The sequence below is a fragment of the Corythoichthys intestinalis genome, chromosome 15 (genome assembly GCF_030265065.1).
Source record: "Corythoichthys intestinalis isolate RoL2023-P3 chromosome 15, ASM3026506v1, whole genome shotgun sequence".
Classification (NCBI taxonomy): Eukaryota; Metazoa; Chordata; class Actinopteri; order Syngnathiformes; family Syngnathidae; genus Corythoichthys; species Corythoichthys intestinalis.
In genome coordinates this window covers 47,210,135-47,224,020 of record NC_080409.1, presented here as the reverse complement: position 1 = coordinate 47,224,020, position 13,886 = coordinate 47,210,135, and the positions used below count along the sequence as shown (strand labels likewise).

Below are 13,886 nucleotides of genomic sequence, written 5' to 3'. Positions count from 1 at the left end.
GAGGGAGATGTTTACAGAGCTAAACCTACCAATTCTCTCCGAAAATGATGTGCCTGGTGCCAAATTGACTGGCAAAGATGTGGAAGAACATAAAAATGTTCAGTTAAAGAGATGGCTTTAGTGTCGAAGGCTGAAAGACGAAAAAAACGAGCCGACCTAAGCATAGCTTTAGCTTTTTTATCGACGCGACTGACAATGACATTCTCCTGTTTCAACAAGCTATCCTTTACCATCAGCCCTGTCTTTCTTATATATCCTATGGTTGTCCTACGTCTCTTACCGTTCTTGTAGTTAGCTTTGTGTAGCGATCGCAAATGCTACTCAGTGACAGCCAACGAACACTTTTAATTTTTTCATTGATAACACATCTTAATTCTATAATTTATATACACTTCCCCCTTACTAAAGTTGTTTTATATATATAACAGAAACGGTAACAGTGGCAGTCAGATACCATTGTAATTCTTTTCAGGTCATTCATTGTCAGACAGAAGCAGTACGGCACAACGTTACGCTAAAAAAAAAAAAAAAAGTTAAAAAATATAAAAATGGCTTACCTCTTTGTCCTCTGAAAGACCATGCCAACCCAACATAATGTTTACTGCAGATGAAATGTGAATGGATCACCGAGCTGGTGTTAAAGTTCGCGCAAGTTTATTCGGTCTTCACATTTTTTCCTCCCGAGTTTTTGGTTTCCAGAAACATATGAAGAAACCATCCTTCATGTGTCGTAATGTCTAGAGTCGTTTCTACAGGTTCAAAAAAAGCAATGCGTGATCGACATGTTCGTTTTTGAAAGATTACCGGAGAAAAGTAGCACAAATTACGTTGTGTCTATGCGAGGGCGGGTCTATAATGTCCCACTTCGGCTTCCGCTTTACGATGTGACGTCACGGTCTAAAAATAGCCTGCGTGCCGTACGCCATTCCATCTCATCAGCAGGGTCTTTAAACTGATCCTAGGCGGCTTGCCAAGATATTGACTTGCTGCCATCTGGCAATTTGTATATCCCTTTGTTGCTAGTTGCATCATTGCCTTGTTTTTTCCCTCAGGTTTTTCATTTTTATTGATCACAACCTATTGTCAGGAACCGTTTTTGTGTCTCCCTTTTCGTGGTCACATGTTTTTTTGTGTGTTCAATAAACCCTTTTATGCAATCTAACATCACGCGGAAGTATAGTCCTGTGGTCTACACTTTTATCTGTCGCACGGAAAACGCGAGTAGGAATCCCGTTGGAGACCTTCATTTAATTGCTTTTGCTGCTCGTTTTGTGAAATGTCGACAGTGCTGTCCTGCTCATCACTTTTCCGCACGGTTTCAAATTGGAAGGGAAGAACCGACATGTTTATGTAGCACTGTGGAAGTAGTAGTGCTGCCCAGTGACGTCATCGCCCAGAGTGAATTGCGTCCTCAACAGCCATGGCGACCTACAAGTAAAACTAATTTTTCAAATTTCATAATAACGAAAAGACTAAGAGGGGTTTGAACATTAAAATATTATAACGCATACTAATATTGATATTTTAAGAAATACAAGTCTGTCTATGGTTCCCTTTAAATACACATTGAAAAAAAAAAAAAACTTGGCCGATTCCTCTAGATTTATTTGTTAACACAGCTGCACGTTCTGATAAAGGCTTGAGTTAGAAACTAATTAAACAGGTGTACAAACCCAGATAAAATGCTTTTAGAGCACACTTTGCTGTGCGTGGTGAAGTGTTTGGTATGATGTGCTTATTTCAAGAATTAGCACTTTTAGTCTCAGGGTCTCATGGTTAAATATTAAAATGAAGCTGGTAATTTGTGCAGAACCTCTTGATCCGTTCTTCTCTGCATGCCATTCAACGTCTTTTCTCCACCCCTACCCCCATTTTGTTTTTTTCCCCCTCCCCTCCTTCTTTTCTTTTGGACTTAGTTCTCTGTGCTTGTTGATCCCTCTGACTTCAATTGTCCGGTAGCAATGGAGACGGATGTTCCTTTGATAGAAGATGTTCAGAGGTTAAAAAAGACAGTTGAGGAAGGCGCAACTCAGGTAAACCTGACTTCTCTCTGTCTTCATTCTTTTCCTCTTGACATTTTTTTGGGACTATTTTTTTCCCCTCCATATCAGAAGACATGTGCTCTGTACAAATTACAGTTCATTTTTATTTATATGACCATAGGCTTTCATAATTAAAAAAGCATGTTGTCCCTAAGGTGTCTTATTAGTGAATTTGAAGGGAACGCTGATCAAAATGACATCTTGGTTTTATGTTTCATTTTAATGTTGGTAACTATTCTGATTAAAGCTATGCATTATGGTAATGAAGGATACAGTGGGGCAAATAAGTATTTAGTCAACCACCAATTGTGCAAGTTCTCCTACTTGAAAAAATTAGAGAGGCCTGTAATTGTCAACATGGGTAAACCTCAACCATGAGAGACAAAATGTGGAAAAACAGTAAATCACATTGTTTTATTTTTAAAGAATTTATCTCCAAATTAGAGTGGAAAATAAGTATTTGGTCACCTACAAACAAGAAAGATTTCTGGCTGTCAGAGGTCTAACTTTACCTGTATTAATGGCACCTGTTTTGACTCATTATCAGTATAAAAAGACACCTATCCACAATCTCAGTCAGTCACACTCCAAACTCCACTATGGCCAAGACCAAAGAGCTGTCGAAGGACACCGGAGACAAAATAGTAGACCTGCACCAGGCTGGGAATACTGAATCTGCAATAGGTAAAACGCTTGGTGTAAAGAAATCAACTGTGGGAGCAATTATTAGAAAATGGAAGACATACAAGACCACTGATAAGCTCCCTCGATCTGGGGCTCCATGCAAGATCTCACCCCGTGGCGTCAAAATGATAACAAGAACAGTGAGCAAAAATTCCAGAACCACACGGGGGGACCAGAGAGCTGGGACCACAGTAACAAAGGCTACTATCAGAAACACAATGCGCAGCCAGAGACTCAAATCCTGTAATGCCAGACGTGTCCCCCTGCTGAAGCTAGTGCACGCCCAGGCCCGTCTGCGGTTCGCTAGAGAGCATTTGGATGATCCAGAAGAGGACTGGGAGAATGTGTTATGGTCAGATGGTTCTCATGTTTGGAGGAGAAAGAATACTGAATTGCATCCGAAGAACACCCACTGTGAAGCATGGGGGTGGAAACATCATGCTTTGGGGCTGTTTTATCTGCAAAGGGACGAGGACGACTGATCTGTGTAAAGGAAAGAATGAATGGGGCCATGTTTCGAGAGATTTTTAGTGAAAATCTCCTTCCATAAGCAAGGGCATTGTAGATGAGACGTGGCTGGGTCTTTCAGCATGACAATGATCCCAAACACACAGCCAGGGCAACAAAGGAGTGGCTTCGTAAGATGCATTTCAAGGTCCTGGAGTGGCCTAGCCAGTCTCCAGATCTCAATCCCATAGAAAATCTGTGGAGGGAGTTGAAAGTCCGTGTTGCCCAACGACAGCCCCAAAACATCATTGCTCTAGAGGAGATCTGCATGGAGGAATGGGCCAAAATACCAGCAACAGTGTGTGAAAAGCTTGTGAAGAGTTACAGAAAATGTTTGGCCTCCATTATTGCCAATAAAGGGTGCATAACAAAGTATTGAGATGAACTTTTGGTATTGACCAAATACTTATTTTCCACCATGATTTGCAAATAAATTCTTTTAAAATCAAACAATGTGATTTTCTGTTTTTTCCCCACATTGTCTCTCATTATTGAGGTTTACCCATGTTGACAATTACAAGTCTCTCTGATTTTTTCAAATGGGAGAACTTGCACAGTTACTGGTTGACTAAATACTTATTTGCCCCACTGTATTTACCAAAGCTAGCTCTAAATAGCAGAATGCTATGATGAGTCATTATTTCTATTTTCCCATACTGCATTTACAGTTAAATATCTGATTAATGTAAAAAAAAAAAAAAAAAAACATCTGATAATAGCCATGATGGTAATGATCACCTATGTTAGGGAAGTTGGCATATGTAAACATAAACTTAATTAATAACAATATCAAAAAACACCAAAAAATCTTATATTGTAGCCACCTCATGTCTTGTCTTCTTTTTGATGCATTATGGGTCAGAATATTTAAAAAATATATATATACTGATTTTGACAGCACCATAAACAATAGATCAAAAGTAATGAAAGCTGCATGCTTGGACACTACATTTTCCTTGAATATTTTTATTCAATGAAAGAAATCATTGTAGCTTATCTGCTAAATCATATATACAGTGGGGAGAACAAGTATTTGATACACTGCCAGTGGGTTTTCCCATTGGCAGTGTATCAAATACTTGTTCTCCCCACTGTAGGTCCAGGACTTGAACTGTCTTACCACCATCATTTAGGGGCCGATTGGACTTTTAAAATGTTATTCAAACCTTCACATATGTATCTACCTCACACTGCCCGCATTTCTGCTGTTTTAGTGGTATGAAAAAGTTTGACCACCCCTGGAATTTCCATTATTTCCAATAATAAATTTATGGGTGTTTTAAGAAGCAACCTCATTTTTAATGTATCAAAAAAAAAAACAACAACTGATGGACGGTAAAATTTCAAAATTTCGTACTCGACCTACGCGTTTTCAAACATTTCCCATGAATAAACAGTACCTTATTGTACCTCACAGTATCTTATTTTTTACTGTATTAATATGACGTGTTCTGGCCTCACTAAACGTGAAGTTGTTCAGCTTGACAGACAGCAAACAAGGCAATGTGATTTTTGAAGCTTTTTTCTTCCTTTTAACAATTTGTAAAGCTGTAACAGACGTGCACTTATGTTCAAACGACACGCATTTTAACAATAAATCATTTGACACAAAACAATTGGGACTTAAATGTCCTTTTGGTCTGAACAATATGTAAATTTAGTAGATTAAATTAACCTAATTTGTAGTGATGCAAGATAATACATTTTTCAACCGATATCGATAACCGATAATTTCCTGCCCCTTCCACCCGATAACCGATAATGTCACGCCGATAATTCTATTCAAATATGTATGTAAAATTTTAAAGTATACAAAGATCTAATGCTACTGTGCAAAAATGTAATTTAGTGCTATTTTTTTCCATATCAAATGTGAACAAGTAGTAAATTCCAACATCTAAACAATGGCAATGACATTGTGTAATGGTAAGCTTTGGCAACAATTACTTAGAGAGTAAACACCCAAGTTGCCAAAAATGCCTTTGAAAATAAGCCATTCCTAACATATATCACATTACTACACTGCAAAAACACCTCCTTAAAACTAGCAGAATTGGACAAAACTGTTGATTGCGCACATTTGGAGGCTAAATCAGGTATATAATTATCGGATTGCATTATCGGTTGAATTTCGTTTTATCGTGCATCTCTACTAATTTGCCTATCTAACGTCCGCTATCTTAAATTCTACGAATGCTAACATTTACAATTCTCACAGCAAATCGCTCACACGTAACTCCACAAACTGTAGCGATAAACTTATTTACAAATGCATATACAAACATATATTAGCTGAAACAACTTACAGCCTTATATGGTTAAAACCAGAGCGCAGCTATCCTTTACCCATGTCAGACGTCGGAGTCTGCGCAGTCACACAAGGCAACAGTCCAGCCAGACCCAATGCTTCCACCAGAGGCCAGTGTATCTTCCATCAATAAACAAAATAGAATAATTAAAAGGGTTAATTCAGATCCACGCGGAAATTCGGGTTACGTCGCCAGCGTAGGAACAAAACAATTTTATATATAAAATTAATTGAATATTTATGACACTATGTTGGCGTGAAACATTTTTTCATGGGCACAATTAGTAATGGATTTATGACTAAAATCAGTTTTTAAAAAAAAAAAAAAAAAAAAAAGAAAGACAAAGTATTTCCGTAACAAATTGTGGATTGTGCCACATAATAGACATGGCCATGTTTTAAGTAAAAATGAACTCTTTCAGGTTTTCATGATTACACTGTGATCCCTTCCCCGCCAGTGAAAATCCGCATAGAGGCGGAGCTTAAAAATTTTGTTTTTTGTATTTCAATGTACTTATTCAAAATTTAATACATATTAGATTAGATGAGATACATTAGATGCATATAAGACGTTTTTTCCCTTTTTTCCTCAATGTATAATTAAAAAAAAAAAAAAACTACCGTAATTTTCGGACTATACGCCGCTACTTCTTTCCTTCATTTTGAATCCTGCGGTTTATAGTCCAGTGTGGCTTATTTGTTGATTTATTTGGGTTAATAAGTATCACTTTATTTGACAGTGGCGTCATAACACTGTCATAATTATGACATGACACTTTCATGAGCATTACTGAATGCTTATGTCATTAAATGTCATCCGGGCAAATTATGTCACTAACTCCATTTATGTCCAGCTTGTCTCTTTTACATCCATCAAAAGTGAGATAATTTGCTGGATGACATTAAATAACATGTTATAAGCATTCATGTCCTATGACAGTCTTATGGCGCCACTATTGAATAAAGTGTTACACAATACCATAACTAGCAATTAATGAAACAACTGGAACAGTAACTAAAGAAATAATTAGCACAGAACAGGAATTTTGATTGTTATTTACATCTGTAGCGCTGCGAAGCATGCTAGGAGGCATGTTGGACGACAACAGTGTTGACAGCAGGTGGCAGCAGAGGTTTACTGTCTTCGCCAAGGGAGCAATGAAGGGAGCAGTGATGGGCAAATGAAGCTTCATGAAGCAATGAAGCTTTGCAGCCAATTGTTTCAAAGCTGTGCGGTGGTTCATTTGGTCTTATCACAGTCATATGATGCTGCTGTCAAATAATGTGTGACCAGTTAATGTCTTTTGGCGTAAATATCTCATAACACAGTAAAGACAGCTGCGGCTTATAGTCCAGTCTATGAACAAATGTCGTTTACGTGTCCAATTTGGTGGGTGGCGGCTTATAGTCAGGTGCGCCTTATAGTCCGAAAATTACGGTATATATTTTAATGTTTTTTTAGCACTGCCAATGTAATATTTGTGCTATATATAAAAGAAAAGAATGATTTGTTCATGTATACCTGCATATGAACACTTTAAAATACTGTTTTTTAAAAATTTTATTTGGACTGAGGGTGCACAGTTCGAAGCGCGAAGTATCACTGTAGGGTTCAGTGTAGATCCCTAAATTCTTCTTCACTTCATGAAAATCACCCAGCTCCACTTTGGGGTTTTTGCTTTAAAACTAAATTGATTACATGCACTTTTGGAAGCAAATACATTTTGGAACCTTCACTCACTACTGAAGAAATTCAATTTGCTCCTCAATGATTATTTTAGAGCTGAAACAAATACTCGAGCAACTCGAGTACCTCGAGTTTAAAAACTGATCCGAGTAATTTTATTCACCTCAAGGAATCGTTTAATTTTGCCAGCTCTAAGCATCACGTTTTGACCGGACTACTTTTAATGCGGGACAACGCGCTGACGTCACGTGCGTAGAGGAAGAAGCAATAAATTTTTTTTTAAAACCTTACTGCAGCCGACAGCCGCTACAAACTACGCCGACGTTGCTAAAAACTATGCCCGCGTGTATGATGCTACGATGGTAGCAGGTAGCGTCTGATGCATCTCATAGATATCGCATGTATATAGAACTAGATGTGAAATGACAGACTCGACCGCGTCTGGGTGGCGTTAGTAAACAGCCGCCATCTTAAAGCAGTAGATTTCTCAGCGCTAATAAATATAACATAACTGTCACTCGATCACGTAACGTTTCTCTTAATTATGACCACTGTCGATGCGTGGCTAACGTGTCTTACATACAGGCTTTATTTAATCTGTAAAAACACAGCGCTGTAGAGTGATGAGGGTGTAAAATTAAAACATAATAAAGCTAACTGTCAGTTTTAGCTCAGTAGCCATTGCTGAATAAAACACCAAGTAGTACTAGTCCCTAATGTGCTCCAATACAGCAGGTATCATACATTTATTTTGAACACTGCAAAAACTCAAAATCCTATCAGGACTTACAGTTTAGACTAACTCAAAACTTAAATAGACGTTAAAAATAGCTTGACACAAATGGAAATTCAATTGAAACATGTGGGAAAAACACCAAGCTTTTAAGTGCTGTGTATTATCAAGCGTAATTACATTTTTAGATAAGAAATATGTTTTTTTGTTTTTGTTTTTTCCTAGTCACATCTGACATGCAATTGTTGGCTGTTTTCAACAATGTACATCAAAAATAAAGACATTCATTGACTGAAAATGGTTCAATATTAGATGAAATGTCTATTTTTCTCATGTATATTTTATCCGATTACTAAAATATTCGATAGCTGCAGCCCTAGTTGATTTAGAATTTTAGTACTGATATCGAAGTGACACATCAGTAGCGCAGCTTAGCCCTGCTTCCCTGTAAATACGGAAATACCGATTTAATGTTTTAATTTTTCTCTGGCGAGGCTGGCTGTTAAATTTGCCCTGGAATTTGCATTAAATTCTCTTTTAAGTGGCAATGGCACCCAATGAGTTGCATAAGCGTCATATAAAAAGGTTAATTATGGCCAAGCCACAGCCTTTTCAATGAACATACTGCACACCTCGCTATAGATAAGGAAAACAAACACATCGCTATTGATAAGTTTACATTGTGCAATGGAAAAGGCATTTTTCCTCAAAATTTGGATTGAACAATTTCTGTTGCAAACCAAAGTGGTATCATGTTTTGTCAGGACTCCCAACAGATTTTCCTCACTGTTAAATCAGTGATGGATTTGCAGGGACGAGACCTGCTGTGGTTTTTCTAGTTTAGCTCAGCAGTACAAGTCGACTCACTCAATCTCTCCGTGTGACAGCTGCAGCACGGCCAGTGGAAGGACCGGCCTATGATGCGGCGCAAATCTGAGTTGCCTCAGGACATCTACACCACAAAAGCCTTGGAGACCCACCGCAGAGCTGAAGACATGTTGACAACCCGTGACGGACTCTAGATCCAGCTACTCGACTGCCCCTCCGTGGCCATGGACAACCCATCTCCCCCACCCACGCACACACACTTTCCCCCCAACCCCATGTCATTAGTTCTCGTCCATTCCGACTGCCTCTTTGAGAGCAGCTCACTGGGCCTGTGACCAGTGCAGAAGTCTTGTATTGGCGTTCCTCAGATTTCTGCTTTCTCAGGTTCTTTTGGTTTTATTTGGAGAAGGACGTCCACGTGTGTACGTGTCTTTGCGCTCTTGCCGTTTGGCTCCGCGTTGTCTGCCCTGTTCATCCCAAACCCTCGGTCATCCACTCACTCTTAAGCGAAGAACCCGGCGCTGGCACTGAGCCGGTTCCTTCTTTCTTTCTGGGGATGCGGATCTGCAGGAACGGACGTGTTAATGGATTTTTGTTCTCCATCGCACGGAGTGCAAGAAAGGTCAAAGGAAAGACGATGTCGTCAATTTTCCTTTTCTGTCTTTTAACAGACAGCTTGTCAGTGCCAAGACTGTATTTTTGTTTTTAAATCTTCGATTCAAACAAGGGGCACTTGCCTTTTTTTTGTCATGAGTGTTTTTTTTTTTTTTTAGTGTAGCACACTTAACGACCAAACTCAGGCCTGTCCGTCGCCTTGCAATGTCCAGGTAGACAGCGAGGAAAGACGACCTTGTCCTGTGGACATCTGTCACTTTCCGTTTTTTTTTTTTTTTTTTTTTCACGTGCCATTTGCCGTGCTTGCTTCCTTGTGTTCACAGGAGACGTTTGAAATCTAGGTGCCCGTTACGGCCACTCCGTTCAAACAGTGGTACTGCTGAATGTGACTTTGAATCCTAACAAGCTTGGACTAAGAGTTTTAAAGAAAATCTCCATATTTGATCTATAAAAAGCTAATTTATTATTAAAACGAAGCTCTATTAACCTCACTAGTTATAGATGCACTTAATATTGAAATAGAAATACCAAAAATCCCCTTCGTCAAGCTCGCATGTTTGCTTTGCCATCATTCGTCTGTCAGCGAATCAGTACCGTTGTTTCGACTCACGCGTCAAGAGTGTTCCGATTTCTTTATATTTGATGTGCTAGTTGTCTCGTTCCTGGAGGTGAAGTAGTTTGGCCGTCCCGGCCTAAAAACCGGCCGGTGTCACACAGATGCTGAACAGTGAACTGACATTGTGACTTGGCTCGGTTAACTGTATTAATACTGTATTTGCTTGAATGCAAAAAGTTGTAAATTGAAAAGTACCATGTTAAACATGTACCTTTTACTCCGGAGGAATGCCATTCAACCAAACTTGATTTCTTCTTGTTTCTATAAAAAAAATATAAACAAAAAAAACCCATGCTTGCTGGGAAGGATAATCTTTTATGGGTTTTTGAGTTATTTTAGTGCTTACAAACAAGTCCTTTCGAGAAAGAGAGACTATTAAAAAGTTATCTGGTGGCTTGTCTTTTTGCAGATCTTTTCTTTTTCACATTTTATTTCCAAAACATAACTTAAAAGTGTCCTTTTGTATGTGACCTGTACTATATAATTCATTTAATATTGTATATATGAGTTACTTTGTTTCATGTAGTGTTATATATCTAGATTAATTTTGTACAAATTGTCTTTCTGTACAGAATAAAAACCTCCATAGCAAGTAAAAAATGTCAATCCGGCACATTTTTTTTTGTTTTTTTTGTTTCACCATCTCCTCTGCAAAGCAATGGTTTTGAAAAGTGTGCATATTTTTACTGTTAAATCCATGTTCATGTGCTCCAATCACTGTCTTTAGTGGTGTTTAACAATATAGAACGAATAAAGAGCTTATTTGAATATATATTTTCAACCATGCATACAAGTTTGGCTTTGCTTGATTTGAAGAGTAGATGTAGGGCACAATCGGGGACAGTTGTCGCCATGATCGTCATCTGTCAATCGGTTACTTGACGCCCCGCTATAATATTTGAGCTGCAGACACCAAGTTGCCCACGTGTAAACTTCAGTACAGTACAGATAAGAAAAAGCTGAACCTTTTGGAATTTCACATTTCTGCATAAAATCATCAAATGACATCTAATCTTTGTCAAAATCACACAGATGAAAAAACAGTGCTTTAACTAAAACCACCCACACATTTATAGGTTTTCATATATTAATGATACCATGCAAACATTGACAGAAGGGGGATAAATAAGTGAATCATCTGCCTAAGGAGACTTAAAGAGCAATTGAAACCAATTTTTACTAAACAATTTAAGTCAGGTGTGTGCCCAATCACTGATGAGTGGTTTAAAGCAACCCTGCCCACTATAAAACACACACCTGGTAGGAATTGTCTTGATGAGAAGCATTATCTGATGTGCATCATGGCTCGGTCAAAAGAGCTTTCTGAAGATCTGCGATCAAGGATTGTTGATTTGGATAAAGCTGGGAAAGGATACAAAACCATCTCTAAAAGTGGATGTTCATCAGTTGACAGAAGTTGTCTACAAATGGAGAAAGTCTGGCACTGTTGCTTCTCTCGCAAAGAATGGCCATCCACCAAAGATTATGCCAAGAGTTCAGCGCAGAATACTCAGAGAGGTAAAAAAGTACCCTAGAGTGTCTGCTAAAGACTTACAGAAATCACTGGCACAGTTCATCAATCGACAGTCAGACAATTGGTCTACAAATGGAGAGCATTTGGCACCGTTGCTTCTCTCCCAAAGAGTGGCCGTCCACCAAAGATGACGCCAGGAGCGCAGCGCAGAATACTCAGAGAGGTAAAAAAGAACCCTAGAGTGTCTGCTGAAGACTTACAGAAATCACTGGCACAGTCCAATATCTCTGTCCACATATTAACTATATGTAAAACTATGGCCAAGAATGGTGTTCAGGGGAGGACTCCACGGATGAATCAACTGCTGTCTTAAAAAAAAAATGTTGCTCGTTTAATGTTTGCAAAAATGCACTTGGACACTCCACAGAAGTTGTGGCAAAATATTTTGTGGTCTGATGAAACCAAAGTTGAATTATTTGGGAGTAACACACAACGTCATGCGTGGAGGAAAAATTGAACAGCTCACCAATATCAACACCTCATTCCCACCGAGAAGCATGGTGGAGGGAGCATCATGATTTGGGGCTGTTTTACTGCTTCTGGGCCTGGACAACTTGCAAACATTAATGGAAGAATGAATTCAAAAGTTTTGCAGGAAAACCTGAGGCAGTCTGTCAGACAGTTGAAGCTAAAAAGAAGATGGATGCTGCAACAAGACAATGATCCAAAACACAAAAGTAAATTAACTTGAGAATGGTTTCAGAAGAACACAATACACATTCTGGAGTGGTCAAGTCAAAGTCCAGACTTGAACCCCATTGTGATGCTGTGGCATGACCTAAAGAAGGTGTTTCATGCCAGGCATCCCAGGAATTTGACTGAACTACAGCAGTATTATAGAGATAAATAGGCCAATATTAGTCCCGGTCGATGTGCCAGATTGATCTGCAGCTATAGGAAGCGTCTGGTTGAAGTTATTGCTGCCAAAGCGGGGGAGGGGCACAAAATATTAAATGTCATTGTTCACTTATTTTCCCTTTCTGTCATTGTTTTCATACTATCCTCAATAAAACATGAAAACCTTTAAATGTTGGGGTGATTTTAGTTAAAGCAGACACTGTATTTTCATCTGTGTGGCTTTGACAAAGGTCAGATCACATTTAATGGTGATTTTATGCAGAAATGTGAGAAATTCCAAAAGGTTAAGATACTTTTTCATACCACTGTACAGTTAGTCTCCAGCCTTCATTGTAATAACTAGTTTACAACACAAGGGAGAGCCACAGAGCTATGATTGAACAGAACCTCCAAATGGTCAACTATATTAAGTGATGATGTACATTACATTAAAAATATATACCTATAGTTACATTTTATTTACTGTATTTGGGCAATTCTTGAATTGGAGGGAGTCCCATCAAACTTTAACTATACCAGATAGAAAATACAGTGCCTCCATAATTATTGGCACCCCTGGTTAAGATGTGTTTTTTAGCTTCTAATATTTTTTTTGTATTCAAAAAAATTATAATATTGGTATTAATATATATAATAATAATAATGTGTGTCACAATTATTAGCACCTCTGGTGTTAATACTTTGTACAACCCCCTTTTGCCAACAAAACAGCACCTAATCTTCTCCTACAATGTTTCACAAGCTTGATTTTGTGTCCGGTGAAGCATTTCTGTGTAGATTTGGCCATATGTTTAGGGTCATTGTCTTGCTGAAAGACCCAGTGACTACCCATCTTCAGCTTTCTGGCAGAGGGCAACAGATTTTGATTTAAAATGTCCTGGTATTTCAGAGCATTCATGATGCCATGCACCCTAACAAGGTTTCCAGGGCCTTTGGAAGCGAAACAGCCCCACAGCATCACTGACCCACCCCCATACTTCACAGTGGTAATGAGGTGCTTTTTAGCATGCGCATCTTTCGTGGCACGCCAGACCCACTTAGAATGTTTGTTGCCAAAAAGCTCAATCTTGGTCTCATCTGACCAAAGCACACGGTCCCAGGCTTCAACTGGGACCGTGGTCCCTGGGAACCTTGTTAGGGTGCATGGCATCATCTTTCCGCAAAACAATAACCCTAAACATATGGCCAAATCTACACAGAAATGGTTCACCAGACACAAAATCAAGCTTGTGAAACATTATAGGAGAAGATTAGGTGCTGTTTTGTTGGCATAATGGTGTTGTACAAAGTATTAACACCAGGGGTGATAATAATTGTGACTCATTATTTGATGTCAAATAATTATTTCTTTATGTGGGACCCCCCCCCCCCCCCCACTGAATAAATGCACTTGTTTTGAAGGTTGGATTTTTCTCTTTTTTTCCATTAAGGTCCCATATTATTTGAATTTAAAAAAAAAAAAAATCATTAGAAG

General features: G+C 38.6%; 1 protein-coding gene across 2 annotated transcripts in view; it reads left to right on the top strand.

The window, feature by feature from the left end:
- ppp2r5ca (protein phosphatase 2, regulatory subunit B', gamma a) overlaps positions 1-10,813 on the top strand; it is a 46,936-nt gene extending 36,123 nt beyond the window's left edge. Inside the window, exons 13-14 of one of the 2 annotated variants that reach the window (XM_057860372.1) lie at positions 1,917-2,033; positions 8,849-10,813. In XM_057860372.1, coding sequence (XP_057716355.1) covers positions 1,917-2,033; positions 8,849-8,983 — 252 coding nt within the window. In that variant the 3' untranslated portion in view covers positions 8,984-10,813. The remainder of the gene's footprint in view (positions 1-1,916; positions 2,034-8,848) is intronic. The other variant, XM_057860373.1, reaches the window with a different exon arrangement.
- The last annotated feature ends 3,073 nt before the right edge of the window (positions 10,814-13,886 follow it).